Source organism: Oncorhynchus clarkii, chromosome 4, assembly GCF_045791955.1.
Source record: "Oncorhynchus clarkii lewisi isolate Uvic-CL-2024 chromosome 4, UVic_Ocla_1.0, whole genome shotgun sequence".
NCBI classification, from domain to species: Eukaryota; Metazoa; Chordata; class Actinopteri; order Salmoniformes; family Salmonidae; genus Oncorhynchus; species Oncorhynchus clarkii.
Window position 1 is genome coordinate 68,221,601 of NC_092150.1, and position 14,475 is coordinate 68,236,075.

The following is a 14,475-nucleotide window of genomic DNA, read 5'->3' on the forward strand; positions in this document are numbered from 1 at the left end:
GACAAGATCGAAAAGGGGCTAAAAAAATATATCAAAAGTAAATGTAGTTGCTGAAATACACTTAAGTATCAAAAGTAAAAATCTTTTCAAATTACTTTTATGTAGTTAACCAGATGGTGCCATTTTCTTGTTTTTTAAATTGACAGAAAGTCAAGGGCACTCTACAACACTCAGACATCATTTACAAACAAAGCATGTATGTTTAGTGAATCCACCAGATCAGAGGCAGTAGGGATGGCCAGGGATGTTCTCTTGATAAGCAAGTGAACTGGACCCTTTTCCTGTCCTGCTATGCATTCAAAATGTAACATGTTCTTTTGGGTGTCAAAGAAAATGTATGGAGTAAATTTAGGAATGTAGTGAAGTGAGAAAAAAGAAGAAACCCTTGCACTGCTCTTGATAGTATCAATGCTCTTTAATAATCTTTACGTATCGGCCTCAAGGCCTTCATCAGAACTTTGTTCTGTTCAGTTTTTTTTAGGAATGTAGTGAAGTAAAAGTAGTCAAATATATAAATCGTAAAGTACAGATACCAAAAAAGCTACTTAAGTAGTACTTTAAAGTATTTTTACTTAAGTACTTTACAACACTTGGTTTCATGATAATCATCCTTCATAATCAGCATGTTTCAACATTTTCTTGCAATGTCTGATTCCTTGAATGTGGTTTTGCAATCATTCTAAGCATATAAAGCGACATCCTAAATTAAAATCACAGTTGTACAGTCAGTCAGAGCAATGTGTTGAAATTGAAGATGAATCAGAGCTTCATATTGTGAGGATAACACCAGCTGGTTTGTAAAGTTGAAAGCAACCCTGCAAAAATATGTGAATGTGAACTTGATCTCATATAGACATTATTTGGTTGATAGAGGTATATCCCACTGGTTCTGCACTGTTTCTTCTAATTTAGTTTCAGCTAGATGAAATAACAAGCACTATATACCCTGGGCTTGAATTAGATTAAACATCTGGTCTGGTCTAGAATGCATGAGTACAATAGAAAGTCTAATGCTAAGATATTTCAACAGGTGTTTGTTTCATGAGTAATCAACAGCCTGTAACAAAGCTGCCTGAGACATTTCTTTACAGATTTGGGGATTTTTAATTGTGGATTGTTACTGTTTAAACTCAAAATACTAATATGCTTTTATTTGTATTAAATAAAACATGTATATGCTTTACAATTGACTACAAATCCATAAAGTATGGTGTCATAGTATCCATGCATACATTATGCTGCTGTCATGAACAATTCATCTAATTAAACATGAGTTAGTCTTTGTTGTAGTAAAAATTATATCTCCCACATATTAAAACATAATTTCCTCCATTTTGTCCGGCGCTGGTAGACGTCTGACACCATAAACAAAGAAAACCGTAGGACACGCCGGTTACTACCAATCCGCACTCTGTTAAAATCCTCTGGCGACCAATCAGAAAATTAAATAATTTAAAAAGAATAGCGTTGTAGCCAATCAGCGGGCTTCGCGCCATCCTATAGAGTGGTGGGCTTGGCGGATAGAGGGAGGGAGAATTGGCTCGACATTTAGCTGCAGTTTTTGAACGTACGTTAGCGTGCGGTTCACTTTCGTTCCAGGTTTTAAAGAGATATCTATGTTATTTTCCTAATTTGAGTTGTACGTGTTATCTGAGGGTAAGGGCGTTAATTAATTATATAATTGATTGTGCATGAATGTGGCCACTTTAAATGTCTTTCCTGAGAACTTGGCCGCTGAACGTTATGGTATTGACTGTTTTGGGCTGCGTGTCCGTGGGATCAGAATAGTAACACCTGCGCTGCAGCTGAGCAATTTCGCTAATAACCTAACTGCTTATAATGAATAGGCTAGCTAACTACCGATCTATTGTCTGCACATGTTAAAGCGTCGGTGCATTGATTACAATTGCAAAAATGTAAACATGCCCTGAAACGTTAGCTAGCTAACGTTATCTAACATACCCGACTTACCACTAAGCAGCCTGCTAGTTTACGTTGCGTAGCTAGCCAGCATTAGCGGGGATTTGAATGCATGGCATTTTCCCTCCACCCGCTGTCACTTGAAGCTATTACAATGAACTTTAACGGAGTAGAGACGGCTAACATTAACACGAATCTAGCGAACGTTAGCTAGCTAGCTGTCTTGCGAACGGTTATTTGTTTGCACATTGCCTCATATTTTGGAATACCGTTAGTTGCAGTCCCGGTAGTTAGTTACAACCTGTAGCTACCGTTTGGACTGCTCTTCCAACCCAACCGTGTTGCTAGGTAACGCTAGTTTTTGGTTACTCAAATCACTCTGGTGTGCTGGTTAATGTTATATATTCAACTGTCTGCATGTTTTCATTTAATTGTTATAATTTAGGCTAAATCTCCGGAATGTGTTCACAACTGACTTGCGTGCACCATCATTTAGGGCGCTTTCACAAATCCCCTACGACCCCGTGTCCTGTAGTGTTTGGCACCCCGATGTCTGGCTATAAATCATGTGTGAAACGCAAACAGATCCTGGAGCTGCGCGGGTCCAGGATCCACAACCACCGAGCACGGGGTTATTGTGACTCGGCAGCGCGAGTCGCGTGGAGCTTTTCTGCGGGTTGGACACAAGCGAGCTCGCTAACGTCAGGAAGGCGCCTTGCTAATCACGCTCTAAAACGGTGGTTTTCAGGTCTTGTGAAAGCAAAACGTATTCCGTCGAATTCTCCCAAACGCTCCAGGAAACCGAACCAGGGTACCGAATGTCATATGTGAAAACGCCCCTAACTGTTAGCTGACATTAAGATGGATGGCAACAAAAACAACTAATTGGACGGTTGAACCACAGACAAGTCTTTGGTTAAACTTCTCTAATGAACACCTGGCGGTGGTTTGGTGAACTTTCTATAAAACCAATTACAAACACCCATTACATTATTGTAAACGATTAGCTAGGACTGTTTTAAGTTCTTCATAAAGTGATTGAAACGGCTTTAATTTAAAATGTATTTTAAAAGGCTGTGTCTGAGGTATGGCACAAAACAAAAGACGAGGGGCTGACTTTCGAAGCTCCCACCACATCAAACCTGGCATCTTTCCTGGAGTAGGGTATCCTGTCCGCATCGTTTAGCTAGCTAGACCTTTAACCATATGGGGGAATTCAACAGGGACGCCAGGACAGCAGGGCGTGTCGGGTTTTGCATTCATAAAATTGTATATATTTCAGCAGCTGTGATGTAACTTTTATTTGATGAAAAATGACACATGCCAGTGAATAGTTGCTTGTGGTCATTACAAGGACTGAGTTGTCCAAGTATGTCAGGCACTTTAAGTCTACAGTTTTCCCCCTCTATTTAATATTTATATTCACAGGGACTATGTTCATAGTGTGTATGTGTTTTAAATAGTCAGTGGCAAGAACAGTTGTATAACCAGAGCATGCTTTCACTTGTTGATTTGACGTGCAAAATGCAGTTTCTGATGTTACCTGAACATTACTGGAATTCTGTGTACAAAGGCTATTGAGAGAGTGATAAAGGGGACTGGAATGGCAATGACTAGTTTTAAAACTACAGAGTTAACCCTAGTGGGGACGGGAACATCAGCAATTCTGTGAGCTCTGCATCCCCTTCCATACCGCTGACCTCACTGCTCCATTGTGTCAAGTCTTGTGCTCTTCTGTCCCCCATTTGCATGTTCTTAATGCACACTGTGAATGTCTCATCTAGCCTAATCTGCCTAAATCTAGTGTGATTGGGGAAATGTCTGGAAGAAAAGTTGTCCCTGTCGTAGACCGTTTTGATAGGCACACCAATTCATCTGAAAAAGTGGATCATTGTAATTAGGGATGTTAACGTTTAGCTATTACATACATTTGACCGTGGTTGCGTATCAGTCTATGGGTTAATTTGCATAATTTGGTGGAATTAAATTGGCTCGTATTTTCCTTAGTCGTCATGTATCTTATTTATCACATGAGCACAGCATACAGATCCTAGTTTGAGGAGTGGAATAGCCTGTCACCTGTCACCCAGCAAGAGAGCAGCTTCTCAGAAAGCTGGTACTGGAGTGAAACTTACTTTTATAAGCCCAGTCATGAAAACGGAAGTTTGAGCGAGACTGCCGTTTCAAAACCCTCTTGTATTTCAAAGGGGGAGAGAAACATCCCTGATTTGAACCCATCCTGGCAGCGCTACATTATACATGTGGCAGTGGCTTAGACCACCCCATGATACTCCCCTGGTTTTTAACTTGCTCTCTCTTTCTCCGTCAGGTAAATGAGGATGCCGGGTACTAGGTTTCAGAGTGGGGACATGGTGATGGGCCGCTGGCCTGGTAGCAGCCTGTTCTACGAAGTCAAGGTGCTGAGCTACGATGCCAAGATTCAGCTCTACACAGTCATCTACAAGGATGGCACTGAGCTGGAGCTCAGAGAGGCTGACATGAAGGTAGGAGCACTCTCTATCTCCATGGCAACCATGTCACTGATGACATGACACAGATGGATGGAATTTCTCTATCTTGACAAGATTCAGGAATTTTGATCTTATTTTACTCAAATATTATCTTATGATATGTTGATTGCGCCATTGGTGCTGGCCTTTCTAAATGCAGCTATGTAATAACAAGTTTGTAACCTTGCTAAATGCGACAACTTATGTTCCAGAATCCAACTGGCTTTAAACCAAGCCGTCGTTCTCGCTCCCGCTCTCCGTCGCGGCGGCGCAGTCGTTCCCGTTCTCCAGCCAGGACCACCCGGCGCTCCTCGTCTCGCACCACCAGTGGCACCTTCGCCACAGAGACGCCTGCTGCACGCAAGGAGCCCAAAATGAAAGAAGTGCTGGAGATCAGACTCAGCCCTGTGGTGAGGAACACATGTCACACACACTGCTGGGATTTAGAATGGCTTTTTGTTTTTGAGTGTTGCTCTGCTGCATGTGTGTTGTATTCAGAATGCACTGTAAAACGCATGACCTCAGAGATGGCATTATTTGATAGTAGATCAAGCGTTGGCTAATAAAATGTAATAAATATTTTTAAACTTTTTGTATGTGTGACCAGTGGGTCCATCTTTACCATCTTTGCCTCTTTTTCCGTATTGTTTGTCATCGCGTTCCTTTTCCCTCATGTTGACGTTTTGCTTCCCTCACTCCATTTACCACAGGCTAGGCCAGTTGAGAACAATGGCCACAAGCATGAAAACAAAGAGAATGATACTGCTGACAAAGTCAATGAGGTGAGACTTTAGATAAAGTACATACAGTTATTTTTTTTTTTGCATCTATCCATAATGATGTCAATGCTCCTAGAACAAAATTAAATGTTTTTTGGGCTGTAAGCAAGTTTGGCATTAGACTTGTAACTAGGGACGCACAATATATCAAACATATCGTAATCGGACAATATTAGGTAAAAAAGCCAACATGGGTATCGGCCGATGTCTAGTTTAACACCGATGTGCAAAACCGATGTCAAAGCTGACGTTCATACCTATATAACGTGGCGTAATGACGACGCGTAAAATTTTGCACTATACGTGCAACACAGCATTCATATACTAGCCCATAATGTCTGCTGTGTGGATTGAGCAACAAGTCGAGCAGTCATTTGAAAGAGTAACAAAATTTCAGTGAGACAACTAGAAGGCGAAATCCATTAATGCCAAGATAATGGAATTTATTGCCCTTGACAGTCAACCGTTCTCTGTCGTGGGTGGTGTTGGCTTTCGCCAACTGGTTGAGCACCGGTTAACACTACCAAGTACGCTATTTTTCCAACGTTGCCCTACCGGAGTTACACAGTAATAGTGTCACTGCTATTAGCTTCATGACATGCATACGAAGGCATGCCATTTTGGGTCTTTGCGTGTCAAAAAAGATATAGTAGCACTCAAAGCTGTACAAAAAAGTCTGCAAACACCGGTCATGTGTTTACAGTACTGCGTTGGTAATAAAGCATAATTAGTTCAACCTTAACTTCTGGGGTAGCTAGCTTTAGCTTGGTACCTAGCTTGCACCAATACAACCAGCCTGAAAACAATGACCAGTAGAAACTGCAGTCATTTTCATTATTCTTAGCAATTATTAAGGAATCCTTTTAAGTATTGTTGTTCGCCTATTGAAATTGAACTTTAGTTCATGAAAATAAATAGCAAGCCAGCTATTTAACCCTGTTGCCTAAAGCTAATGTTATAAGCAGCCAGCTAGCTTCATCCGGCTAGTGAGGCTTGACTGGGTTGTGTTGTGAAGCTAGCCACAATAAGGATTAGGCACAAAGGTAGAATTTGCTGTTTGCCTTCAAAATAAAAGTATGTAATTGACAGTGATGCAAATAGTATAATTATGCTATACTTTTATTTTGAATGCTAACCACAAAGTCCACTATTGTGGCTAATCCTTATTGTGGCTAGCTTCACATAGATGGGTCCGCCCGTTAATCAAATAAGAACTGTCTTATAAATTAGCGTTATTTTAGATGACAGCTAGCTAACTATATAGCTAGTTAACTAGCTACTGAAACAGATTGTTGTTTTACTGTTTTTGGGGAAGAACATTGTTTGCATCCATGAGCTAGCTAGCTTTTTTTTAATGACCAGCACTGTAGATGCTCGAGACAACTTCACCAGCATCATAGCATTCGTATTGATGAATCATTGTGACATATGAGTGAGAGTGTAACCGATGTGTGATAACTACGTAAAAAAATGTATGAATGTGTTAAATTATGTGACAAAGCTTATTTGACACGCAAAGACCCAAATGCCGTTCCATAAAAATCTTGGTTGAGAATGAAACGACTGAACAAATTATCAACTGAACAGCACAGCGAGTAAGTGAAAGAAATAGGTTTTGATTAGGTTTTACTGGTAATGGGGACACAAAATAAACAAGATTTTTTTTTTTTAAGAAAGACAAAAGTTAAGACTGTAGATTTTCTCACTCTCAATGCCAACAAAATAACTTTTTTTGTGTGTGTGTGTAACCTTTATTTAACTAGGCTATTCCGTTTAGAACAAATTCTTATTTATTTAGCTTTATTGCTTGTTTGTGAATGGGCTTTTATATGTAGGAATGTCATGATTCATGTTGTACCTCCTGTGTGTTGGGAGGACTCTGCATGGGAGACTCAACCTGTACCAAGCCCCAGCTGACTGAGCCACACACACCACTTAGGGTCCTGCTAATGTTCCATAAGTCAGTCACATGCTGTTTGAATATGTGTTACCTCTTTTCTCTGCTCTATTCAGAGGCTCTGAGAACTTCTCATTGCCGTTTGTGAAGACTGCTCATAGTTTGTTAAATGAATACTTAGAATGCCCATATAACGCTGCCAACCTTGTAGTAAGGTGGTATTTCCTGCTATAACAAGTGTTCACTTTTCCTTTTTAAGAGATGCAAATCTACAAATCATTTGTGTGGCAAATAGAATGGATGTGCATTATGTTCCCTATGAGCTTAAGTCACTGAGGGTTAGCCATGTCTGTGTAAATGAGTACCACCACTCAGCCTGACTGTGTCTAACCATGTCTACCTCCAGAAACCTGCGGAGCAAGAGAAGATATTAGAGAGCCGCTACAACCTCCGACGCAGAAAGGATGACGGTGACGCCAAGCCAGCCGAGCAGACAGAGGAGGAAGCTGAGCCGAAGCCTGCAGCAGCCACAGCCCCCATCACCACTGAGCTGGAGTTGGGAGGGAGGCTAGGTGAGAGGAGGAACAGAGAAATGTGGCTGCTGTGCCTCTCCCAGCTTGTCATGTGCTTGATAGAGAATGTGAGGGGGGGGGTGGTGCTAGTCTGCAAACTGTTATGCCAATCAAATTGCACTAGGATGCACATTGTTTGACAAGAATGCATTTCGGGAGGGACAGTAACTGGTTAAAAAAATAAGTAAGACAGACTACCTTATGGCTCCAGTCACTCAGTGTCTTTCCCCCCTGTGTTTGCAGGAGTGTCCTGCATGATGCTGTTCCTGCCTGTGGCCGTGTTGGGACTGATGGTGGTTTGCAGTCAGGAGGATGCTAGCCTGATGAGCCCCCCCTCTCTGCCTGCCCTGGACTCCCTGTTGGATCCACATGTGTTTGGCATGGTGGTCCTCTGGTTCCTCTTCCAGGCCTTGCTCTACGTGCTGCCTGTCGGAAAGGTAACGTGATCACCAATAACCTCACTGCTCTTCTGGCACACATGTAGGATCAGCTTACTCTGTTCTAGTCATTGTGGAGAAAACACAGAACTGAACCATAGATGATCGTCTAGTGGGCCAACCATATTCTCAGAATTCTACTCCCACCATGATTGAAGACTACACACACACCAACCCCCCTAGAGTACAGGCCATACACATGACACCCGTCCGTGATCTGGACAGAGCACATGACTGGCGCTCACGCCTCGTTTCTGCTCATTAGCCAGGGCAGAAATGAGAGGAATCAGCAGTAGTAGGCTACTGTCCCCGCTGGAACACTACAGGGAAGAATGGGAGGTTTTGTTCAGTTTCCTCTCCTGCTCATCTGCCTTCTGAATACAGTTGAAGCACACATGCCTTTTTGAGAATGTAGGAAGCGTTCATCACACGGCTCCCATGAAATCCTGTTCTCTAGGTCTGGGGAGTGTTTGCATTAGTCAAAGGGGATAATGTAAGCTTTTAACATGTACAAAAAGTCCCCTGTCCTAGCTACATTATCCCTCTCATAATGTATTTCCTGTAAGGTTGAATGATGGTCCAACCTGTGTTTATGTCCCCAGGTTGTAGAAGGAATCCCCCTGAAGAATGGAGAGTGGCTGAAGTACAGAATGAACAGTGAGACATTCTCCTGTGTTTCATGTCTTCTTGTTTGTCATTTTGAAGGGATTAACTGGTCAGTTACTCCCAGCACATTGAGATCTCTAGTAAAGCACTATGCCAATGTATTTCATTAACATGTAAGTCATGTAAGGAAAGACCCTTTGGTTGAAGAACTTCCTGTGTATTAACCCTGCATGTCTCCTCCACCACCACCAGCCCTCCATGCCTTTGTGCTGACGGTGGCTGCCCTGGGGGCTGCAGTCCATCAGGGGGTGGACCTCAGCTACATCCACAGCCACTTCCTCCAGCTGGCTGTGTCTTCCCTGCTCTTCTCTGTCCTGCTCAGTGTCTATCTGTACGTCCGCTCTCGCTGGGCACCCCAGGACCAGCTGGCCCCTGGAGGAAACTCTGGTGAGTGGGTGTGTTTGTGTAGTTATCACTGGTAGAGAAACGCTTCTACAATCTAGGCCTGATTTATTCCATGATATCGGTATATTATGGCATGGGCCAGCATAAGGTTAAGGGCAAAGATTACTGTACTGCCTATTGGCATGATGCCTCCCAAATGGGTAACGTAATATGATTAATCTGTTCTTCTCACCTCAGGGAGTGTGATTTATGACTTCTTCATGGGAAGTGAACTCAACCCCCGGATTAAGGGCTTTGATCTCAAATACTTCTGTGAGCTGCGCCCAGGATTGATGGGTTGGGTAAGTTTAGTGTACCTAAACATGTTCCCATTTAAAGTACTTTTCAGCTGTATATTAGCCATTTAGTGTAGATTAAGCTGTTTTTATTTCCTCACACACAACTGCAAAAAAAAACAAGCTCAGTGTTCAGTTTCTCATTATGTGAACAACACAGAATAAATCCTAAAATCATACTACAGTACATTTCGGCGCTAGTTTGTCTGTTTGAGGTGCACTATATATACAAAAGTATGTGGATACCCCTTTAAATTAGTGGATTCTGCTATTTCAGCCACACCCGTTGCTGACAGGTACAGTACCAGTCAAAAGTTTGGACACCTACTCATTCAAGGGTTTTCCTCTTTTTTTTTTTTGACCATTTACTACATTGTATTATAATAATAATAATAATAATAATAATAATAATAATAATAATAATAATAATAAAGACATTAAAACTATGAAATAACACAAACCATGTAGTAACCAAAAAAGTGTTAAACAAATCAAAATATATATTTGAGATTCTTCAAAGTAGCCACCCTTTGCCTTGATGATAGCTTTGCACACTCTTGGTGTTCTCTCAACCAGCTTCATGAAGTAGTCACCTGGAATGTAGAAAATAGTAAAAACAAAGGAAAACCCTTGAATGAGTTGGTGTGTCCAAACTTTTGACTGGTACTGTCTATAAAATTGAGCACAGCCATGCAATCTGCATAGACAGACAAACATTGGCAGTAGAATGGCCTTACTGAAGAGACTTAACTTTCCAACAAGTCAGTTCGTCAAATGTCTGCCCTGCTAGCGATGCCCCGGTTAACTGTAAGTGCTGTTATTGATAAGTGGAAACGTCTAGGAGCAACAACGGCCACACAAGCTCACACACTACAGAAGCTCACTGTAGTGTGTTAAACTGCCCCTGGAAGCAATGTCAGCACAAGAACTGCTCCTCTGGAACTTCATGAAATATGTTGTCATGGCCGAGCAGCCACACACAAGCCTAAGATCACCATGCGCAATGCCAAGTGTCGACTGGAGTGGTGTAAAGCTCGCAGCTATTGGACCAGTGGTAACGCTTTCTTTGGAGTGATTAATCACGTTCCAACATCAGGAGAGCGCTACCTGCCCCAATGCATAGTGCCAACTATAAAGTTTGATGCAGGATGAATAATGGTCTGGGGCTGTGTTTCATGGTTTGGACTAGGCCCGTTACTTCCAGTGAAGGGAAATCTTAACGCTACAGCATACAATGACATTCTAGACCATTCTGTGCTTCCAACTTTGTGGCAACAGTTTGGGGAAGGCCCTTGTTTCAGCATCTCAATGCCCCTGTGCACAAAGCGAGGTCCATACAGAAATGGTTTGTTGAGATCGGTGTGGAAGAACTTGACTGGTCTGCATAGAGCCCTGACCTCAACCCCATGTAACACCTTTGGGATGAATTGAAACGCCGACTGCGAGCCAGGCCTAATTGCCCAATATCAGTGCCTGACCTCACTAATGCTCTTGTGACTGAATGGAAGTCCCCGCAGCAATGTTCCAACATCTAGTGGACAGCCTTCCCAGAAGAGCTGTTATAGCAGCAAAGAGGGACCAACTCCATATTAATGCCCATGATTTTGAAAAGTGATGTTCGATGAGCAGGTGTCCACATACCTTTGGTCATGTAGTGTATGGATTGTTTTGCTGTCTGTTTAATCAGGCTTGTGACGTCTGTGTTCTGTCCAGCTGGTGATCAACGCTGCCATGGCTCTGGCTGAGATGAAACTCCATAACCTGGACTACCCTTCACCAGCCATGATCCTGGTCAACTGCTTCCACCTGTTCTATGTGCTTGACGCCTACTGGCATGAGGTACAGAAACTGCTGCCTAATGTTTTATTTGGTCTCTATTTATTTGGTCGTAGGATGTAATCTAATGGTTGACTGTTACTCCCCAGGAGGCTGTCCTGGGCTATATGGATACAACCCATGCTGGATTTGGCTTCATGCTGGTGTTTGGAGACTTGATGTGGGTTCCCTTCATCTTCAGTCTCCAGTCCTACTACCTGGTTTACCACCCCAACCACCTCTCTCTGCCCTGGATCGTAGGCATCGTTACTCTCAATGGTTAGTCAGTACCGGGATTTTTTTAGTTTTGGCATTTGGCATACGTTTATATAAATCCTACATGTAATCTGTAATATACTTTTTGTTGTATGAGTAACAGTATGACGTTGTCTTCACGTGTTAGTCATTGGATTTAGCATCTTCCGTAAAGCAAACTCACAGAAAAACGCCTTCAGAAGAAATCCTTCAGACCCTACATTATCCCGTAAGTCCTCAATTCCAGTACGTCTTATTCCTGTATAAACATTAGCAGGCCACCTGCCTTGATAAAGGGATGAAGTTATTCTCTGTCATGTTGTTGGACTCGCTGTAACGCTGTGTTTTCCAGATCTGAAGACCATCCCTACTGCCACGGGGAAGAGTCTCCTGGTGTCTGGTCTGTGGGGGCTCGTCCGTCACCCCAACTACCTGGGTGACCTCATCATGGCTCTGGCATGGTCACTACCCTGTGGTGAGTGACGGCTACTTAGTTAGTCATAGCTGGTTAGTTACCAGGTGCTGGTTAATTTGTTTGATTTGTTTTTCTGAGCTGTGCTGACCATGCACCAGAAACAGACCAGTAAATCTACACGTCTTGATATGAGGAGACGCTGAAGTGTGTGTTGTCTGTGGTCGTCCTGTAGGGTTCACCCACATCCTGCCATATTTCTATGTGATCTACCTAACCACCCTGCTGGTCCACCGGGAGGCCCGGGATGAGGCCCAGTGCAGGAGGAAGTACGGCTCGGCGTGGGACGACTACTGCCGAGAGGTCCGCTACCGCATCATCCCCAGAGTCTACTGAAACCTTCGCCACCCCGACTTCCAACCAACTCCACGGCCTCCAATTCTGCAAGCTCACAACTCAGCGCATGGCTGCATGAGTTTGTAGAAACAACAAGTTGTTTGGAAATGAGAATTTTAAAGACATTGGGAAACTTGAATTTCAAAAAGGGGGAAGCTTGATTCTTGGAAGTTCTGCAGGAGCAGCTTTCTTTGAAGTGTGATGGTTTTATGAAGGTACACTAATTAGCTGGCTGAATTTGATTAATGCCCTTTAAGAGCGAAAAGGTTTCAAAATTGAAGAAAAAAGAAGCCTCAGTCTGTGGAAGGGATGTATATATTTTTGTACATAATTATTTTATTTTAACTTTAAGATGCCTGTTAACATTGCATATTTGAGATGTTTTTAAGTTTTCACTCCCATATCAATTACAATATTTGCTTGGCTTTAATTTTGAAGTATTTTGTAATGATACCTTTGGTATACATTGCTTTTTGTGCATATTGTCAATGATGGGATTTAAATGCTCTTTTATCTGTACAGTTAAAATGGGATTAACGATCTTCCTCAGGACCACAACATTCACAAAATAGCATTTAGACATATTTTTATATAGAGATGTAGCCTAGTGTTAACTGAGTGTAAAATAAAAGGTATTTGGTTGTTTTAAATGCACTATGAAAGATTGTATTTTATACCAAAAGTCTATGATTTGACTTTGCTTACTCCGGTTCACTGTCAAATTCCTCCCCAGTCCTCTGGATCGTAGTATTGTTTAGTTATGCTCCTGTTATAGTCACAGTCCCCTTTCCAGAGGAAATCAAATCCACAGTATCTTATTTAAACCCATTACCATCTGCAAGGGCACTTAGACAGTATCCATGTTAAGCACCTTAAGTTATTCAAGACCTTACTTTTCAAAAAAGGCATCACAACCATATTTTTCATTTAGTGTTCAATTTTGAGTTTGTCACGGTGAAAACAGTCATACTTTCTGCACGTGCAATGAATGCTGTGTCGTGTGGTAACCACCTGGCAACGGTGTTTAATCCTGTGCAAGTATTTCTGACCCAGCTGTAGATGAGCAGTATAGCAGCAATAGAATAACTAGAATAGGTGGCATTTTATGCAACTGAATGCAATGTAAATATTAGATTTTTTTTGTTTTTACTTTAAGTATAACATATACAAGTGATGCTAGATCTTGTTTTACAAGTAGATATTTAAAGTTGCATTTGATTTAAACTGTTAATTGCCTGAATTACCACTAGCCATTTTTGTTTACAGCTAGATCTGCTGTTCTCTAGACAATATTCCCATGTAATCTTAGAACATAACTTGTGATTTGTTTAACTATTTGTCATTGAGACCCATTCTGTACTCAACCTTTGTTTTTGACTGATGGGACTGGCAACAATTTCCTGTTTGGGTCAGCTGGCTGTTTGTTGAAGCTAAAACAAGTTGGATGTAACTAGGACAGTGGAAGAAGACCCAATGTTCATGATTTGTTCAATGTCCGTCTCCAACGGAAAACGTGACAATGGCTGGAAATCTCGCCTTGTACAAACGTTTTGGCAAAAAATAAAGGTTTACACTTACAGTATCCATGTTATTCAGACATGTCTAACGATTCAACACATAATGCACTGAGACTAGACTCCTAGAAAGAGAAGACAAGTGAAACAATGGAAGGTCAAGCAAACAATTCAACACTTCTGCAATGCAGCCAGAGGTCAATTAGAGGATGGGGCTGGCTGCAGATCTGAACAGGACCAGAGATCATCCCCCAGCTCCCTGCTGCAGACACGGAATCAATTTGAGATGCTCTAATTCATGTGACCCTTCGCACTGACTGCAGTGTGAAGGGTAGATCCCCCAAATAATAATGTAGTGTGTTTTGCTCTCAGCACATGTCACCAGAGAGATGTAAAAGTCTTCTCTGCAGGTGTTTGGTAGCCTGGTCTAACGTCTCTTACTCTTGCCAACTCCATTGCTCATTGTCAAGCCAAACATCACAAGGAGTTTCCATGATAGTAATCAGGATGGCACTCGGGCTAGGTTGTTTGGTTATTCTCGCGAGCAGATAATGTATTGCTGCAGCACTTCTACATAATACAATCTCCAACTGCTTTCAGTTTTTCCAATTTCCAAGTTTGA

At 42.0% G+C, this 14,475-nt stretch overlaps 1 protein-coding gene across 1 annotated transcript; it reads left to right on the forward strand.

The window, feature by feature from the left end:
* Positions 1-1,494: 1,494 nt before the first annotated feature.
* LOC139407171 (delta(14)-sterol reductase LBR-like) lies at positions 1,495-13,921 on the forward strand. The gene is made up of 14 exons (XM_071150696.1): positions 1,495-1,656; positions 4,250-4,424; positions 4,643-4,840; positions 5,141-5,212; positions 7,513-7,678; positions 7,922-8,115; positions 8,718-8,772; positions 8,974-9,168; positions 9,364-9,467; positions 11,175-11,300; positions 11,387-11,555; positions 11,680-11,760; positions 11,884-12,006; positions 12,179-13,921. Exons 2-14 carry the CDS (start codon positions 4,254-4,256, stop codon positions 12,337-12,339), a joined length of 1,815 nt encoding a protein of 604 aa, XP_071006797.1. The 5' UTR covers positions 1,495-1,656; positions 4,250-4,253; the 3' UTR covers positions 12,340-13,921.
* The last annotated feature ends 554 nt before the right edge of the window (positions 13,922-14,475 follow it).